Source organism: Phyllostomus hastatus, unplaced genomic scaffold (genome assembly GCF_019186645.2).
Source record: "Phyllostomus hastatus isolate PE091 unplaced genomic scaffold, TTU_PhHast_1.1 phas_contig_159, whole genome shotgun sequence".
Lineage (NCBI taxonomy): Eukaryota > Metazoa > Chordata > Mammalia > Chiroptera > Phyllostomidae > Phyllostomus > Phyllostomus hastatus.
In genome coordinates, this window is record NW_025333640.1 from 26,703,628 (window position 1) to 26,717,819 (window position 14,192).

Here is a 14,192-nt window from a genome sequence, read left to right on the forward strand (position 1 = left end):
TCCCTAACAACTCTTCTTCCCTTTGGACCATCTCTTGACCTCTCAACTTTTGTTTTTGTTCCTTTGGCTGGGGTTCTGCTCCGGGCAGTTCCTGCAGCTTAGCTGAGGTCTATAAGCCTTTCTTTCCTCAACTGTGAAATTGGGATAACCTGGCTCATTGGAATTTTAAACTAGATAATGTGTTCAAAGCATGTAGCACAATTCCTGGCATATAATACACCTGAGTAAATATTGGCTATTGTTAGGATGGTGCTGTTTGGTGTCACCGAAGCAATGGTTCTGAAGCAAGAAACACTATAAGCTTCTATGTGTAGGATTCAGGCGCTGGGGAACTTGGCTGGCCATTGGGTTGTGTGGAACCATTCTCTTGACATTTGAAGAGAGCCGTGCTTCCTGTGTATAATGCTTGTTGTGCTACTAACAATCCTTGATAGCCTGCCACATGTATTCCCAGGGAAAATAAAACGGCAACATATGAGCTTGCAGCCATGTGCCCACAGTGGAGACATGCTGGCTGAAATGAACCCTGGGAAATATTTCCTCGGCCATAAAAGCTATGTCACCAAAAAAGAAATTTTGCCTTAATTCCTTTTGCTGCCTCTTTGGTCTCATAAGTACTCTACAGACAAACATTCCTAAGAAGCTTCTTTGGAAAATTATTTATTGCATGTTAAATCTATACACTTAGAAGACATTTATGTGAAAGATTCTTTGAAAATACAGAAAAATCCTGTATCACTCTTGCTTTGAGCTTTCATGAATTTCAAATTGCTCTTATCACACTTCATCTAGATAGAAAAAAACAATTGTTAGTTGTTTTAATACAGGTCTGTGGGCTTACATAGTCTGAAAAGGTTCACTTTTTCCGTTGAAAAGTCATAAGAGCAATCATGAGTTTCAACCCTGTTTTCCAGCCTTAACGTGTCACTGTATTAGCTCTGACTGGTAACATACATGCGATTCCTCTTTCATGGTCTTGCATTTGTCCTTTTTCTGTTACGCAGCTCTGGGTGTTAGGCGCCTGCACTCCCTACGTTCTGCCTGCTACTCACCAACCTTCATGTCCCCTCCCCACGGGTGCTTCCCTTTGCTTCCATCCTCTTTGGCAGAAAGAACTGACTTCAGATTCAAAATAGTTAATATTGGCAAAAGGAAAGCAGACTCAAAATAAGCAGACTCTATCCACTGGCCCAGACAGATTACCTCGTAGGGTCCCGAGAAAACTAACCTTTGAGATTGCCGAATGGCTCTCTCTCACAATTCATAAAGAAAAGGAGTAGAATCAGCAGCTGGGCACGTGCAAATGTTACCGCAAATATCAACAAGAGGAAGAAAGCAGATTTTGCACACTATTAACTGGTGATTTGGTTTTGGTCAGAGAAAAATTGAAGAATGGGTCATTGAGAAGTGGAGTTATAAGCCGTTACAAAGGAACACGCTGATGTTTAGAAGCCAGCAGGCATTCACTGGAAACCAAGTCACTGCAAATAAAAGTTTGTTAGACCAACATTTCTTATTTAAATACAATTGCTAATCCAAAGCAGTACTTCAGAGCCAGGTCTGAACCACAGCCCCCGGGCCAAACTGGACTAAGAGCATTTGTTTACGTCTTGTCTTGGGCTGCTTTCCTGCCAGCAGAGGTGAGTAATTGCAGAGGGCAGTGCAGCCGGCAAAGCCCAGGATCCTTACCTGGCCCTGTACAGAACAGGTTTGCCTGCCGCTGCTCTAGGGTCTGAATCAGTTCTTTGGGGATTTTAACGAGGCTACAGATCACCTGGAAATCCTGTTGAAAGTGTAGATGATGATGCAGTTGGCCTGAGCGGGGTCTGAGACTCAGCAGCTCCCGACAAGCTCCTGGGTGAGGCCAGTGCTGCTGGTCCACAACCACAGTTCATTCAGTCCAGCGAGGATCTGGATTCCAAAAGGACATGCGTACATGAAATTCCTCCTGAGAGAGAGAGAGAGAGAGAGAGAGAGAGAGAGAGAGAGAGAGAATTACGAGTGGAAGTCAGTTTAATTGGTTAGACTCTTATCTGAACCACAGTATCTGAGGAGTGTTAGAGGACCATTGTCACGTTGGAGAGAGATTTTCTGGGTCATTTAGAAATGATTATCTAATTATCATTTTCTTGTATAAGCATGTTGGCTCAGTGATGATATTTGAAGGGACTAATAATGAGCTTGATAGCTCAAATGTTTAGATGACCAGTTTTAGCAGGGTCCATGTGCTGGGCAGTCCCCCTGTTGGAAGACAATTCTCTGTGTGCCTCTCACGTTTCTGTACATCTTGTGAGCAGGCACTGACAGGGCGTGGTTCCCAAACACTTTCTCAAGGATGTATGTATAGTGAACAGCCTTGAAAGATAGAAATAGCATCTCCCTCCAGAGCAAAGGGCAGCCATCCTTTCTCCCCATCACAAAAGATTTGGGTTTCCTAAGCTCCATACTCCCTTCCTGTGATGCAGCCCGCCACATGTGCAGGCCTCTCTCTGAGCCCATGTGCACCAGCCCGCCCAGGGCCAGGCCACCGAGACCCACATCCTGCTGAGGCTGCTGGCTCTGCTGTGAGTCATAAAGTCCTTTGGCCCTGACCCGGGGGCCTGGTGTCTTTTTCCAGCTCCCGTGGTAAAGCCTCAGCACCGTCACGGCTTTAGAGACACTCTCACAGTGGTCACAGCAGAGGCTTCCAATCGCTGGCTTTCTGCTTTCTCTGAAACTGTCAGCCCCTCATGTTAGTAAAATGCTTCACTTTGTACTTACTGTGGGAAATAGAAGCTCTTACACGAGCGTACCTCCTGCTTTCCACTATCCAGCACACACGTCTGTCTCATCTCGGCCTAATCTACCCTTTCTCTCCTTGTTCAATGAAGAGGCATCAGACCCTCGGCTGTGCACTGGATCTCCTTCCGCTGCCTCCTCGGGTGGAGTAGGTACAATCCCTTCCCTAAATCTCCACTCTCCTGCCCCCTCTTCACTCCTTTCTATGAATTTTTAAAATCCCCAAGGTTCTCCTTTTAAAACAAAGCAAACAAACAACAATACATTTTCAAAGACAACCCCAGGACTTCACAGAAACTTTTCTGAAGTTGTGTGTGCTTAGGAGACCTTAGAATTCTTTCCCCCTGAGCACCCGTGATGTCTGATACAGAGTTCGCACTCAGTAAATGCTGGTTTAATTCCATGTATGTCACTGAGAGAGGCTAGCTTCCATTCCCGCAGGGGGCCCACCACTGTCCGGGAAGAGAGTCCCGGCTTTGCAGGCTCAGGGGCCCATGTCAGTAGCACCCCCCAGCAGTTCTGTCCTGGGAAATGGTGTCAACTGCTCAGGGCGCCCTCTGCAGCTCGGAAATCCTCCTTGGAAAACAGAAGTATCATTCAACATTTTCTTGGTGAGCACAGACCGAGACTAGAGAGAACCAACAGGACGCTTTCAGCGGCGGGTGTTGCCCAGCCCCAGCAGTCTGATGCAGCTGTCTTCATTGCCGAGCACGGTGCCTGGTATGTGAGCAGAAACTCGGTCAGCTCCTCTGTCCCTAGCGGAGCCATGAACACGCTGACAAATGCTCAATTTGGGGATGTCTGGGCACTCACTCTGTGAGGGCCCAGTTTTGAAGAGGAAAATACAGAGGAAGGGGAGGTGGTCCTCACCTTCCAATCAGCCACCACTTCCTTTCCAACTGCCCTTCCCTAGGCCCCTTCTTTCTCCCATAAAGTTTACTCGATATATTTTGATGTCCATGTGCATCCGGGCATATTCTCCGAGACCCATCCATATACCCTGATGGTTTTGTTTCATTCTAGGTGTCTCCAAAATACCCCATACCACCCTTTCTAATTTATTGCCTGGGCTGTGAGAACAATCTCACGCATTACTTGTTGGTTGGACATGATTTCATTCTTGAAGAATAAATTTTTCTCCAACTTTCTAAGATACCACTATATACTGACCACAGGACAAAATGTGAAGACAGCCTGGGAGTTTTAGTTAGCATTCATCTTCTTTTTCTTCTTTTCCAAAGAGATCTTAGCATTGAATATAAATACAAGGTTCCGAGTAAAGGAATTGTCAAAGTATAATTTTCAAAATTTGGAAACACGACTTTTTCACAAATACAGAACAAACATATGTCCAACATTTGTTTAACTGAGTAAAGATGGTGACAGCAGGAGGCAAAGTGAAGCTGGTCTCAAGGGGACGGTAGAAATGGGCCATCTGGTCCACCAAAAAGCACCCTCTGCCAGTCTGGCCTACAGAGTGACAGGACTGTGGCTTCTGTGACTGCTTTTGCTACTAAGCAGAAATTATTTCTATCCTAACAGGGCAAAACTTTGTACGTAAACATGAAATTTCATAGTCTGGGCCCTAATCAATATTAAATACAAGTCAAACAAATATATATCCCTCTAGGCAATTACCATATTTTGTCATGTATAATGCACATCAACATTTTTGGCCCAAGCTTTCAGGAAAAAAAAACTTTTGTTTTAATTTTTTAATTCAGTTTTTATTTATTATATTTATTTATTATACTTGTTTTTTGTATTATAAAGGAAATGTAGCATTTACTTTTGAACATATTATGGTACAAGAAATTTTACGTAACACATAATTACAAAACACAAGAACAGATACAAGGTGTTTCAGGCACCACCCATGTATAATGTGCGTCCTTATTTTTCCTTCAAAAATTTGGGCAAAAAAAATGTTCATTGTACACAGCAAAATACGGTAAACAACCCTTGGCCCGGCCTCTCAGACCACGCTCCAGGATGACGATGAAAGGACTTGAGTCCTGGTTTGGCCTTACTTCCGAGTTCCGGTCGGTTTTTATTAAACGAGTGCTGCATGAGCTAACGTCTGAGAAAAGGCTCGACACCCTCCCTGGGAGGGGCGGTGGGAGGGCCCAGACTTTCAGCCTGGAGAAGACTTAGTGTGGGCACCCAAAGGCTCACTTCTCCGTTATTCTTAAATATAGCCCTGAAAAATGCAGTACAGTTTTAGAGTGCAGAGAGTTTATTTACACCATTGAAAAGCAGCAGTTAAAGGGCTATCTAAAGAACCAAAAAAAAAAAAAAAAGAAAAAACAAAACAGAAACAGACTCGCAGATACAGAGATCAGAGTGATTGTTGCCGGAGAGGTGGCTGGGGATCAAGAAGTACAAACGGATAGTTGTTCTGTGTGAAACTATGCGAGGTGCCAGGTGGGTACTTGAGTGATCAGGGAGGTCACTTTGTATAGTATATGGTTGTCTTGGTGCTATGCTGTACATCTGAAACTAATATAAAATGATATCAAAAGTCAACTGCAATTGAAGAATAAAATTTTAAAAGAAAAGCCATCACAAGGAAGGAGAGGGTGAGACAGCCCTGTGTGGCTCTCGGAGGAGAAGACAGGGCAGCCGGGGCAGACAGGGCTTTGGCGTCAGTAGAAGAAAGACCTCCCTCCTTGTCAGAGCGCCAGCCAGGGGGGCAGTGCACATTGCCTGACGAGCAAGCACACAGTCTTCCCCGGGGAGCTCTGCAACGGGACAGCCGTCACACCCACACAGAGCAAAGGAGGGACACAGGCAAAGGGCACCACACGTCCCGTGAGGGCTGGACCAGGGTCGGTCTGAGATCCCTTGCAAAACTGAGATTCTGTCACTCTGCAAAAGTGGGGTTCATGAAAAACTGCAGAGCGCCTCTCCCAAGGCTACCCCTTCAGCACCCCGGAGACCGAGGCCTAGGGAGTCGGTTTTCCTTCTGTGTCATTGCAGTGGTTGCTGCGGCAAAACCTCTTGATAGTGTTTTCTGTTGAAGAGAAAGTTACAGTTCACTTCAGTTTTGCCTTCCTTTACAATTCCTGCCGTTGAGAGAAGTGCATTCACAGTTCTGTTGTTGTTCTTGTTGTTATTTGGGGGGAAGGGTTTGGTGGGCGTTTTAATGTGACTAAGTCCCAGTGTCTCAGATCTGACACTTCACCCTCTCCACCAAAGTCATTGAAATATATTCACCCAGTCATTCACATCAGAGGTGTAAATGGGTTTCCTGAAGGTTTTCTAAGAGACGATCAAAGCCCATCACTTTGTGACGTGACTTCAGGTGTCGCAGTCAGAAAGCGTACCGCACCATCCCGACTGCAAGGATGCTAAAACTATGTCTTGACCTTGAATCTGCAAGGAGGGGGGTAGTACCTTTTGCTAGAAGTACTCACCCACCACCTCTTGGTTTTAGCCATTTGTATAGAATTTGCCTCAGAAAGAGAAAAGAAAAAATCAGATTGAACCTTTAGAGCCCGAGGGAAAATCACATGTATTTGACTTTGCACCTTCCAATGATTGTTGCTGTTACAGTTTAAATTTTTAGGTCACCCTTTTTTATCCTTGATATTTGCAAAAACCTGGTTTAAAAAAAAAAACATGACAGCCATGCCATGCAAAGGCTTATTTCTCAATTTGTTTCATGTCGTCAAAAAAATGTACTGAGTTTAAAGCTCCTGTCTGGTTTACTCTTAAAATATAACCCCGAGGAAACAGAGTAAGACGGCGAAGATGTTATTTATACCGTCCGGGACCCCAGGCTCTGGAGTCGGGAGCCAGAGATTGGATTTCCAGCGTTGTCTCTCTTTATTTCACTCAGTGTCTCTGAGTCCCACATTCCTCCCCTAATGGCTGGAGAAATACTGGTACCTGGCTCACGGGGTTGTAGTGAAGACTAGGTAAGGTAACGTGCATTCGGTCCTCAGCACATCATCTGACAGAAGTACTCCATAAGTGTTAGCTGTTATTATTTTATTATTAACTCTAATAATTTCACCAAAACGTAATTATGGAGATCTCATCTGGGTTCATGGCACTGGGTTGACTCATGTCCTACTACAACTGCAAAGCGGATCTCGGCACTATGTAACAATTCATTCTTAGTTAATGAACCTGAACAGCCATTTTTTGAGAAAATAATGAGAAATCTTGAATCCAGTATTAGAAAATGCATCCTATTGGCTAGGACATTTTTACCATTTTAGGAACAAATATCGTAACCTTGGAAGAACTGTGAAGAAACTGCTGTGTGTTGGTGACTCTGCACTTGAACTATTCAGGCAGGAGAACCTGCAGCTCCCAGTGTTCCTCCTGCGAGCATAAGGGCCTCTCTAAGGATTGGTTGTCAACTTGAGAGCAAGGTCATACAGCAGCTAAGCCCTACACATGTGCCTGAGCAGGACTCTGTAGCAAACTGCACCGGCTGCTGAGATCCGCTACCCAGGACCAGGGGTTCAGAGGGGTCAGTCCTGGATTCTCGGTCACACGAAGCAGGCTCGAGGCCAGGCTTTGCTATTTATATTTGATGAGGCTTTGGGCTGGTTGCTTGGCTTTTCTAAACCCCAGTCTCCTCGTCTGTAAAATGTGGCTATTTCATAACCTAACTCCTTCAAGAGGGGAGGGTCAAATTTTAAAATATGCATAAAAGTGCTGAAACAAAATACCATTAACAGTATTGGCATTGTTACTATCACTAATACTGTGCCACTCTCGCTAAGGAAAATAAACGGGGACCAGGAAGAACGTGGGTTCCTATGTACTATATGCGAAACCTGTGTGACTTCGATTCCTCGGGTATAAGACAAGTGTCCCCAGAGTGGTGATGAGGCCCAGTCTCCTTCCTGGGTGAAAATCCTTATCCTATCTATCACAGATAATATACATCATTAGTGTTACTGATATTCCAAAATCAACATTAAAATAAGTTTCTACTTTGTTAATCCGAATTCAGGTGAGTTGATAGATAACAAAGGTAAAACTGGTCAGGTGGCAACCTAAGCAAATCCGTTTTCCATGCACCGAATTGTTGACCGACTTGTCACACCCTGGTGTTAGGTTCTCCAGCAGCCCGACACCCTGACAGCCCAACTCCAGACCCCTCTCCTGGCCTGCAGGGCCTCCACCAGTCTGCTGTCTGACCCTCCGTGTCATACTTGACTTCCCACCCTGCTCAACTTTTACAGTTTCTCGGATGCCCTCCCCTCCTCCTGGAATGGCCTTACCCCCTTTCCTCTGGACCAGTCTCCGTTGCTTCATGTAATTCCTGGAACAGTGCCTGGCGTAGAAGTGGGTGTTCAATAGACATTCAAACAAACTGACCTGAAGTCAGGCGGCCTCCACAGCGGCTGAAACAGCCAGATATTTTTGTCCCCGCGTGGCCTTGTAAAGCCTGGGGTTCCTGCTAAGGTCTGAGTATATCCCATGTCATTAAAAAACAATAACTCTTATAAATTATTTTGGCGTTTCACACATTTAGCTCCCCTAAAAACGTGCTGATGAGAACCTGTTTCATAGACACCAATGGAGTTGAAAAGCCACAATATACATTTTAATAAATAGATTTAAAATATAGCACAAATTAAGATGTTGTATTCCTGTTGTCCAGTGCAAAAGTTTGCACAACAAAGAAGCATTCATTCTATTATTTAGCAATAGAACAGGCCCGTGTGTGAATACTCACATGAGTATATTCCCAAGAAACTCCTAAGAGCAATGTTCATGTATGAAGTAAGCCAGTCCCTCCTGGGCCACATCGAAAAGAATTTAGTAACTGTAATGACAACGGACTCCCTGAAGGACTTCTCTCCCAGAAGTGATGGAGTGGCCCCGCACATAGACCCTGGCCGGAGTCTCCTCTGTCTGTCTGTCTGTCTGTCTGTCTTACTCTCGCGCACTCACAGACTCTTGGGAATTTTAAAGTTCCTCGTAGAATTCATTAATAGAAACAGGAAGTGCTTTTTCTTGTATAAATCATAAGGAAGTACGGCGAGGAAAAGGGAGAACTAAAGGGGACATCGTCATGTCCAGCTCTACACTGAACCCTGTCAATGCCCAACTCAGGCACCGCGTTTAAAAGATTTACCTTCGAGAAACCTGAAAGTTTGTTTCCTGCCTCATCAACAGCAGCCTCAAACTGCTCCTTGTCATCTCAGAAAACAAATCTGTTGCTCCTTCCTGCCTAGGGGAGGCAGAGGGACTGAGGTGGTCCTATGTGGCCGAATTAGATGAAAGACTTGCCTTCCACCATGGAGACGTGGAGTCTAATCAAGTGAAATGAGTTTTGAGATCCCAGCTCATTTCCTAGGGGAGATCGGTTCGCATTAAAAAATCACGACAATCTCATTCATCACAACTGACGTGGTCTTTGCTCAGGAGAGGAGCCCAACTGGGACTGAACCACCTGTCTTGCCTTGAAAAGAGGCACTTTATCCAAGTTCCAGTGGAAAGCCTTGGAGTGAGAAAACTTGCCAGCTCCCACCCGAATGATACATATGCAACATGGAAGGCGACTTAAGTTTCACAAAGGGAAGGAGAGTTTAAGGAAGATTGGTGGTTGTAGTTTTAAAGCTGCTGCATACAAATAACTGTAATAGAGATGCTAAGGCAGTATGGGGTGGGGGGAGCCAAGATTGGGGCTCCCTCTTCTTTGTCTCCCTGGTTTTATTAAATGCAAGTGCAAGGGATAAGCATTTCCATGCATCAGAGTTTAAAATGGCAAAGCAAGTGTCCTGATTTCCATGCTGATAAATGACCTTCATCTCCTTTATTTCTTTCAGGGCATCATTGTCACACCCCTGCTTCTGCTGCTGTTTGTGAGTATTTTCACGTTGTCTCTCATGTCTTTTATTAAAAGCCATCTACAACCCTTGAAGAAAGGGCCATTAAGATAAAATCAAAATTTGAATCCTTCGCATGCCTGTGTGCCACATTTTGAACTGTTCTTCGAGTTGAGGTATACCTAGCGATACCATGTGGACCCAAAGGACCTCTGTGGCCTCGTGATCCAAGGCCAGCCTCAGGACCCAATCCTGAAGCCTCCAACTGCTGCCTAAACCATTATTGTTACAAATTAGTGGCCTGGGACATAGGTCACAAATGTGCGGCTCCTTATTTTCTCATTTGTAAAACTGAAATGATTGCTAGTGACCCAGTGTTTGATGGAAAGAGCCTTGGACCTGGGGACCAGAGGAAACTTACGTCCCAAGCTGATAATCATTGGCTTCCTCACTTTGGTGAAAACTGCCTCAATTTTTTCATCAGCAGAATAGGGAACAACACCACCTACCCCAATCTGCCTCCCAGGGATAATGAAGTGTGCTTTAGAAAGAAAAGATACAAGCTACTGGTTAACTAAACAAAACATTGTTCAGAAAATAAGAATGCTAATTAACTGTCTTATTTCTTCGGGTACTATGCATATGAGAAATTAGATGAAAAATTATAATAGAAATTAATGTTATCTCGTGCTGAGAAAAGCATATGTAATCATGAATGATACCTAAAATATTTTATGAACTGTGCATTTTTCATACACACATCACCCAACTACAAATCACTCCACTCATCACTGAAATGGAGTGGGGATGCGTTTTGGGGAGTGAAATGTAGCTGTTTAAGTAGCACTATTTGTCAGTGAATTGAAACTATGGGGAAAATTTATTTAATTATGGTGTAATTACCCAAGCTGGAATTCAATTAGAGGAGCAGAGTGAGGGACTTCATTTCCTACAAGCTGTGCAGGAAGTGGAGAGGGAGGGTGTACTGCTAAACAGTTGGGTTCTGCATCATTCATGAAAGACATCACCTTCAAGTACGAAGCCTCAGCCTTTCCCTCCCTCCTGAAATGCCAGCTTCGTTCTGACAAGGTAACAAGAGTCAAGCAATCAGACGATTTCCCTCAACATCACAAACATCATTCATTGGGACCTCACCAGTTCAGAATTTGCAGCGAGTCTGCTTGAAACTAAAGTGAATGTTGATTTGCATTCGTTTGAAATGCTAGACTTGGCGTGTACCTGCCTGCTCACTAGACGCAAGGAACTGGGTCATCCCTGGGTGTTGTTTCCCAGACCTGGGTCACAGTTTCCCCGGGGTAGCGCTCCACACGCATGGGATGCAGGCCAGGCTGAGGTCCCCACTGCGGTGGGTCAGAGGACCAGATGGAGCCAAAGACCTAGGAACGTACGGTACATGTACCTGTACAGTACATGGCTGTACAACCTAGGTTTCCTCCCTTGAGAGGAAGTGAAAAGTAGCACCTCCTACTCATGGGAGCCATTTAAGAAAGTCAGGCAGACGCCGGAGCCCCAGCTCAAGGGCTGGGACCTGGAGCAGCCCTGCTCAGAGGCTGCCTCTCTGGGGCCCTGTCTGGCTCATGACTAAAGGACTAGATGAGTACGCTTTCCCCTCTCCTTCCCATCTCCATGCCGTAGGGGTTTTCTCGGCCGATCAATATTATGGCATCATGGGATGGCAGACTTTCCCCCACTCTTGGACCCATAGGCTTGTGAGCTTTTGTTGCTTCAACATTTTAAAATAACAGAGCAACAAGACTAGTGAAAGAGACCCCAAGACCCTTAAATTAAAAGTTCAATGCTTCCCTCTGAGCCAACTGGGCTGTTCCAATAGGTTCAATGGCGCCATCACACAATATGAATAGATACTTTTATGTCATATGACTTTAAATGACATGCACAGTATATAGCACTTTCTGCCTCTTCATGTTGTCATCTGTTTTACCAACAATGGGCTTTGCTGAAGTACTTGGGTTACTGGGCCTCGTTCCCTGAGCAGGGTGAAAACCCAAACAACTTGAAATATGAACACATACCGTAAAAGATGGGGGACTTTTTATCAATACCCTGTTATGGGTCAAGTTGTGTCCCTCAGAAAGATAAGTTGAAGATCTAACCCCAAGTGCCCCAGAATGTGACCTTATTTGAAAATAGGGCCGTTGCCAATGTAATCAGTTAGGATGAGGTCATAGTGGTGTAGAGTGAACCCTTGCTCCAATATGACTGCTGTCCTTTCAAGAGGAGAAGTCAGAGACACGCAGGGAGAATGGCATGTGGTGGGGGGGGCAGAGAAGACAGTGATGCATCTACAACTCGAGGAACTCCGAGGGTGGCCGCACACTTCAGAAGCCAGACGGGAGGAGGAAGGATTCTCCCCTGCAGATTTCACGGGGAGCACGGCCTTATTGATTTCAGACCTAATAGCTTCCAGAGCTGTGAAACAATATACTTCCCCTGTTTTAAGCCACACCGCGTTTGTGGTGTTACAACGTTACAGAAGCCAAAGACACTAAAACAACACCTGAAAATGGAATGGTCTTTTTTTTTAAAATCCTATTTTGAAAATGAAAATTCCTGGATATTCAGTTGCAGTAGCTAGTAAAGGCCATGGAATGGCCTTTTTGTTGATGGAATCTCGGTTCCCTGTGTTATTAACCTCTGCTCAGAATGTCCCCTTTCCTGTCTTGGTCCAGCTGAAACCCGTCTTCTGACTCATGTCTCTGCTGCAGGTGCCTTTCCTGTCACTGAGCCTTGAAATGGAGTGAAAGTGTCTGTCTTGCCCCTCATCACCAATTCTTGATCATTTCCCATGACTTCTCCATCAAGTCCCCTAATTCCTTTGAATTAGGTTGTGTTGCCAACACACCTGTGCTCCCTGCCACTGCTCCCTGTGTAATTATCAGAAGACACTAGGTCGCTCTCCAGGAGTTCAGGAAATGTTAGCACCCGTTGTCTTCTTCTCAACAGTCCCCTAATTCTTAATGTTTTCCGTATTCACACAGTTGATCCCCCTGGTACCCTGGCCTCTAAAATCTTGACTTCTCCAGTGAGATCACCTTCCAGTGCATTTCGGCCAACACCACTATAGTCAGACCCTTGACCTTGTTACTGCCAGTAACTGCGTCTTTCCATAATCCTGTTTTCAAATGTGTTCTCTTACCTGTAGCTTTGATCTTTGTGACTTATTCCCCAAATTAAAAATTCTTCAGACTTGCTAGACTGGCCAACTTATTTACCTTATCACCTTAACAATGCCTCAAAGTAACCCACCTACCTTCACCCCTTCTTACCCTCACATCCCGTCTTGCCTAGGCCAGATCTCACGGTCCGTCATCACAGTCACTTCATTGCGTACACCATCAACAAGCAGCCTCCTCATCTGTTACTGCTTTGTATTTGCCTGCACAATTCCAAGCCTGCTTCCATCCAACCCCACAACTTTCTGTGTATGCACCCGAACACGCTGGGGCATACCTCACCCCGGTCTCACTTGAAATTCATGACAACTAACTGTCAGTGGGCCAGACAATCCCACTACTTTCCCCTAATTAATGCCACACCCCCACTTTCTAGAAAATTACTTCACACCTTCTCCTCCCTCTCAATTCTCCAGTGCATCTTCTCTTCTTTCATCCCAACTGATGCAGAAAGGAATTTAGCTAGTAACGCAATTAGAAGCAGTCAGAGAAATTTTACAAAGTCCCACCTTCCTGTGTCTGCATTCTTCACCTCCTCCTCTGTTTCTGTGGACAAACTGTCCTTTCTCCCATCGAAGGCCAGTCCTCCCAGTGATGTCTTCCAGTCTTACTGCTCACTTAACACTGTGAGTCATGCATATCTCCCTTTTCCCCCTATATTTCCTATCTCTACATTTCTATTAGCATATAAGCGTCCTATAATATTACATATCTTAAAAATTAAATCTCGCCTTATCCTACCCACACTCCATTTCTGTACTCTCTTTTCTAGCAGAACTCCTCAAAGAGGTATTTGAAACTTCCTCATCGCTCGTTCAGTAATATGTGTTGACTTCTTTCTCCCAGGCCCTTTCCTGGGTGCCAAGGTTATAGCAGCAAGCAGCACAGAAACATCTTTGCTCTAATGGAGGTTATGTGCTAGTGGAGAAAAAAAAAAAAACAAGCAACAAATAAGTAACAATACAGTGTGTAAGATGGGTAGCATGTGCTAAAAGGAAAGTAAAATCAGGAGGGGGAACAAGAAGAGCCAGAGTGGGAGATTGCTATTTTCAATAAGGAGGCCAAGGTTGGACTTACTGAGAAAATTATATTGGTGCAAAGGCCTGGAGGAGATAAAGGAGGGACCCTTCTGTGGGGAGAGTGTTCTGGGCAGGGGGAGCGGCAGTGCAAAGGCCCTGAGAGTGCGCCTGGTGTTGTCGGGGAACAGCAGGTGGGCCTGGAACAGAGTGAGCAAGGGGAGACATAGGTGGAGATGAGGTTGGAGAAAATGAGGTAGGACCTTGCAATCCTTTGTAAGGACTTTGAACTTGAATTTGAATTTGAGAGAGACAGGAAACCATTAAAAGAGTTTTGATCAAGGAAATGGCATGTTCTGACATATTTTTTTAAAGGTTGATTCCGG

The 14,192-nt window shown here is 44.9% G+C and overlaps 1 protein-coding gene across 2 annotated transcripts in view; it reads left to right on the forward strand.

Moving 5' to 3' along the window:
* The window catches only part of SLC10A7 (solute carrier family 10 member 7), a 199,107-nt gene that overhangs the window by 134,316 nt on the left and 50,599 nt on the right, over positions 1-14,192 (forward strand). For both annotated transcript variants that reach the window (XM_045831729.1, XM_045831728.1), the window contains one exon: positions 9,576-9,611. In XM_045831729.1, coding sequence (XP_045687685.1) covers positions 9,576-9,611 — 36 coding nt within the window. The remainder of the gene's footprint in view (positions 1-9,575; positions 9,612-14,192) is intronic.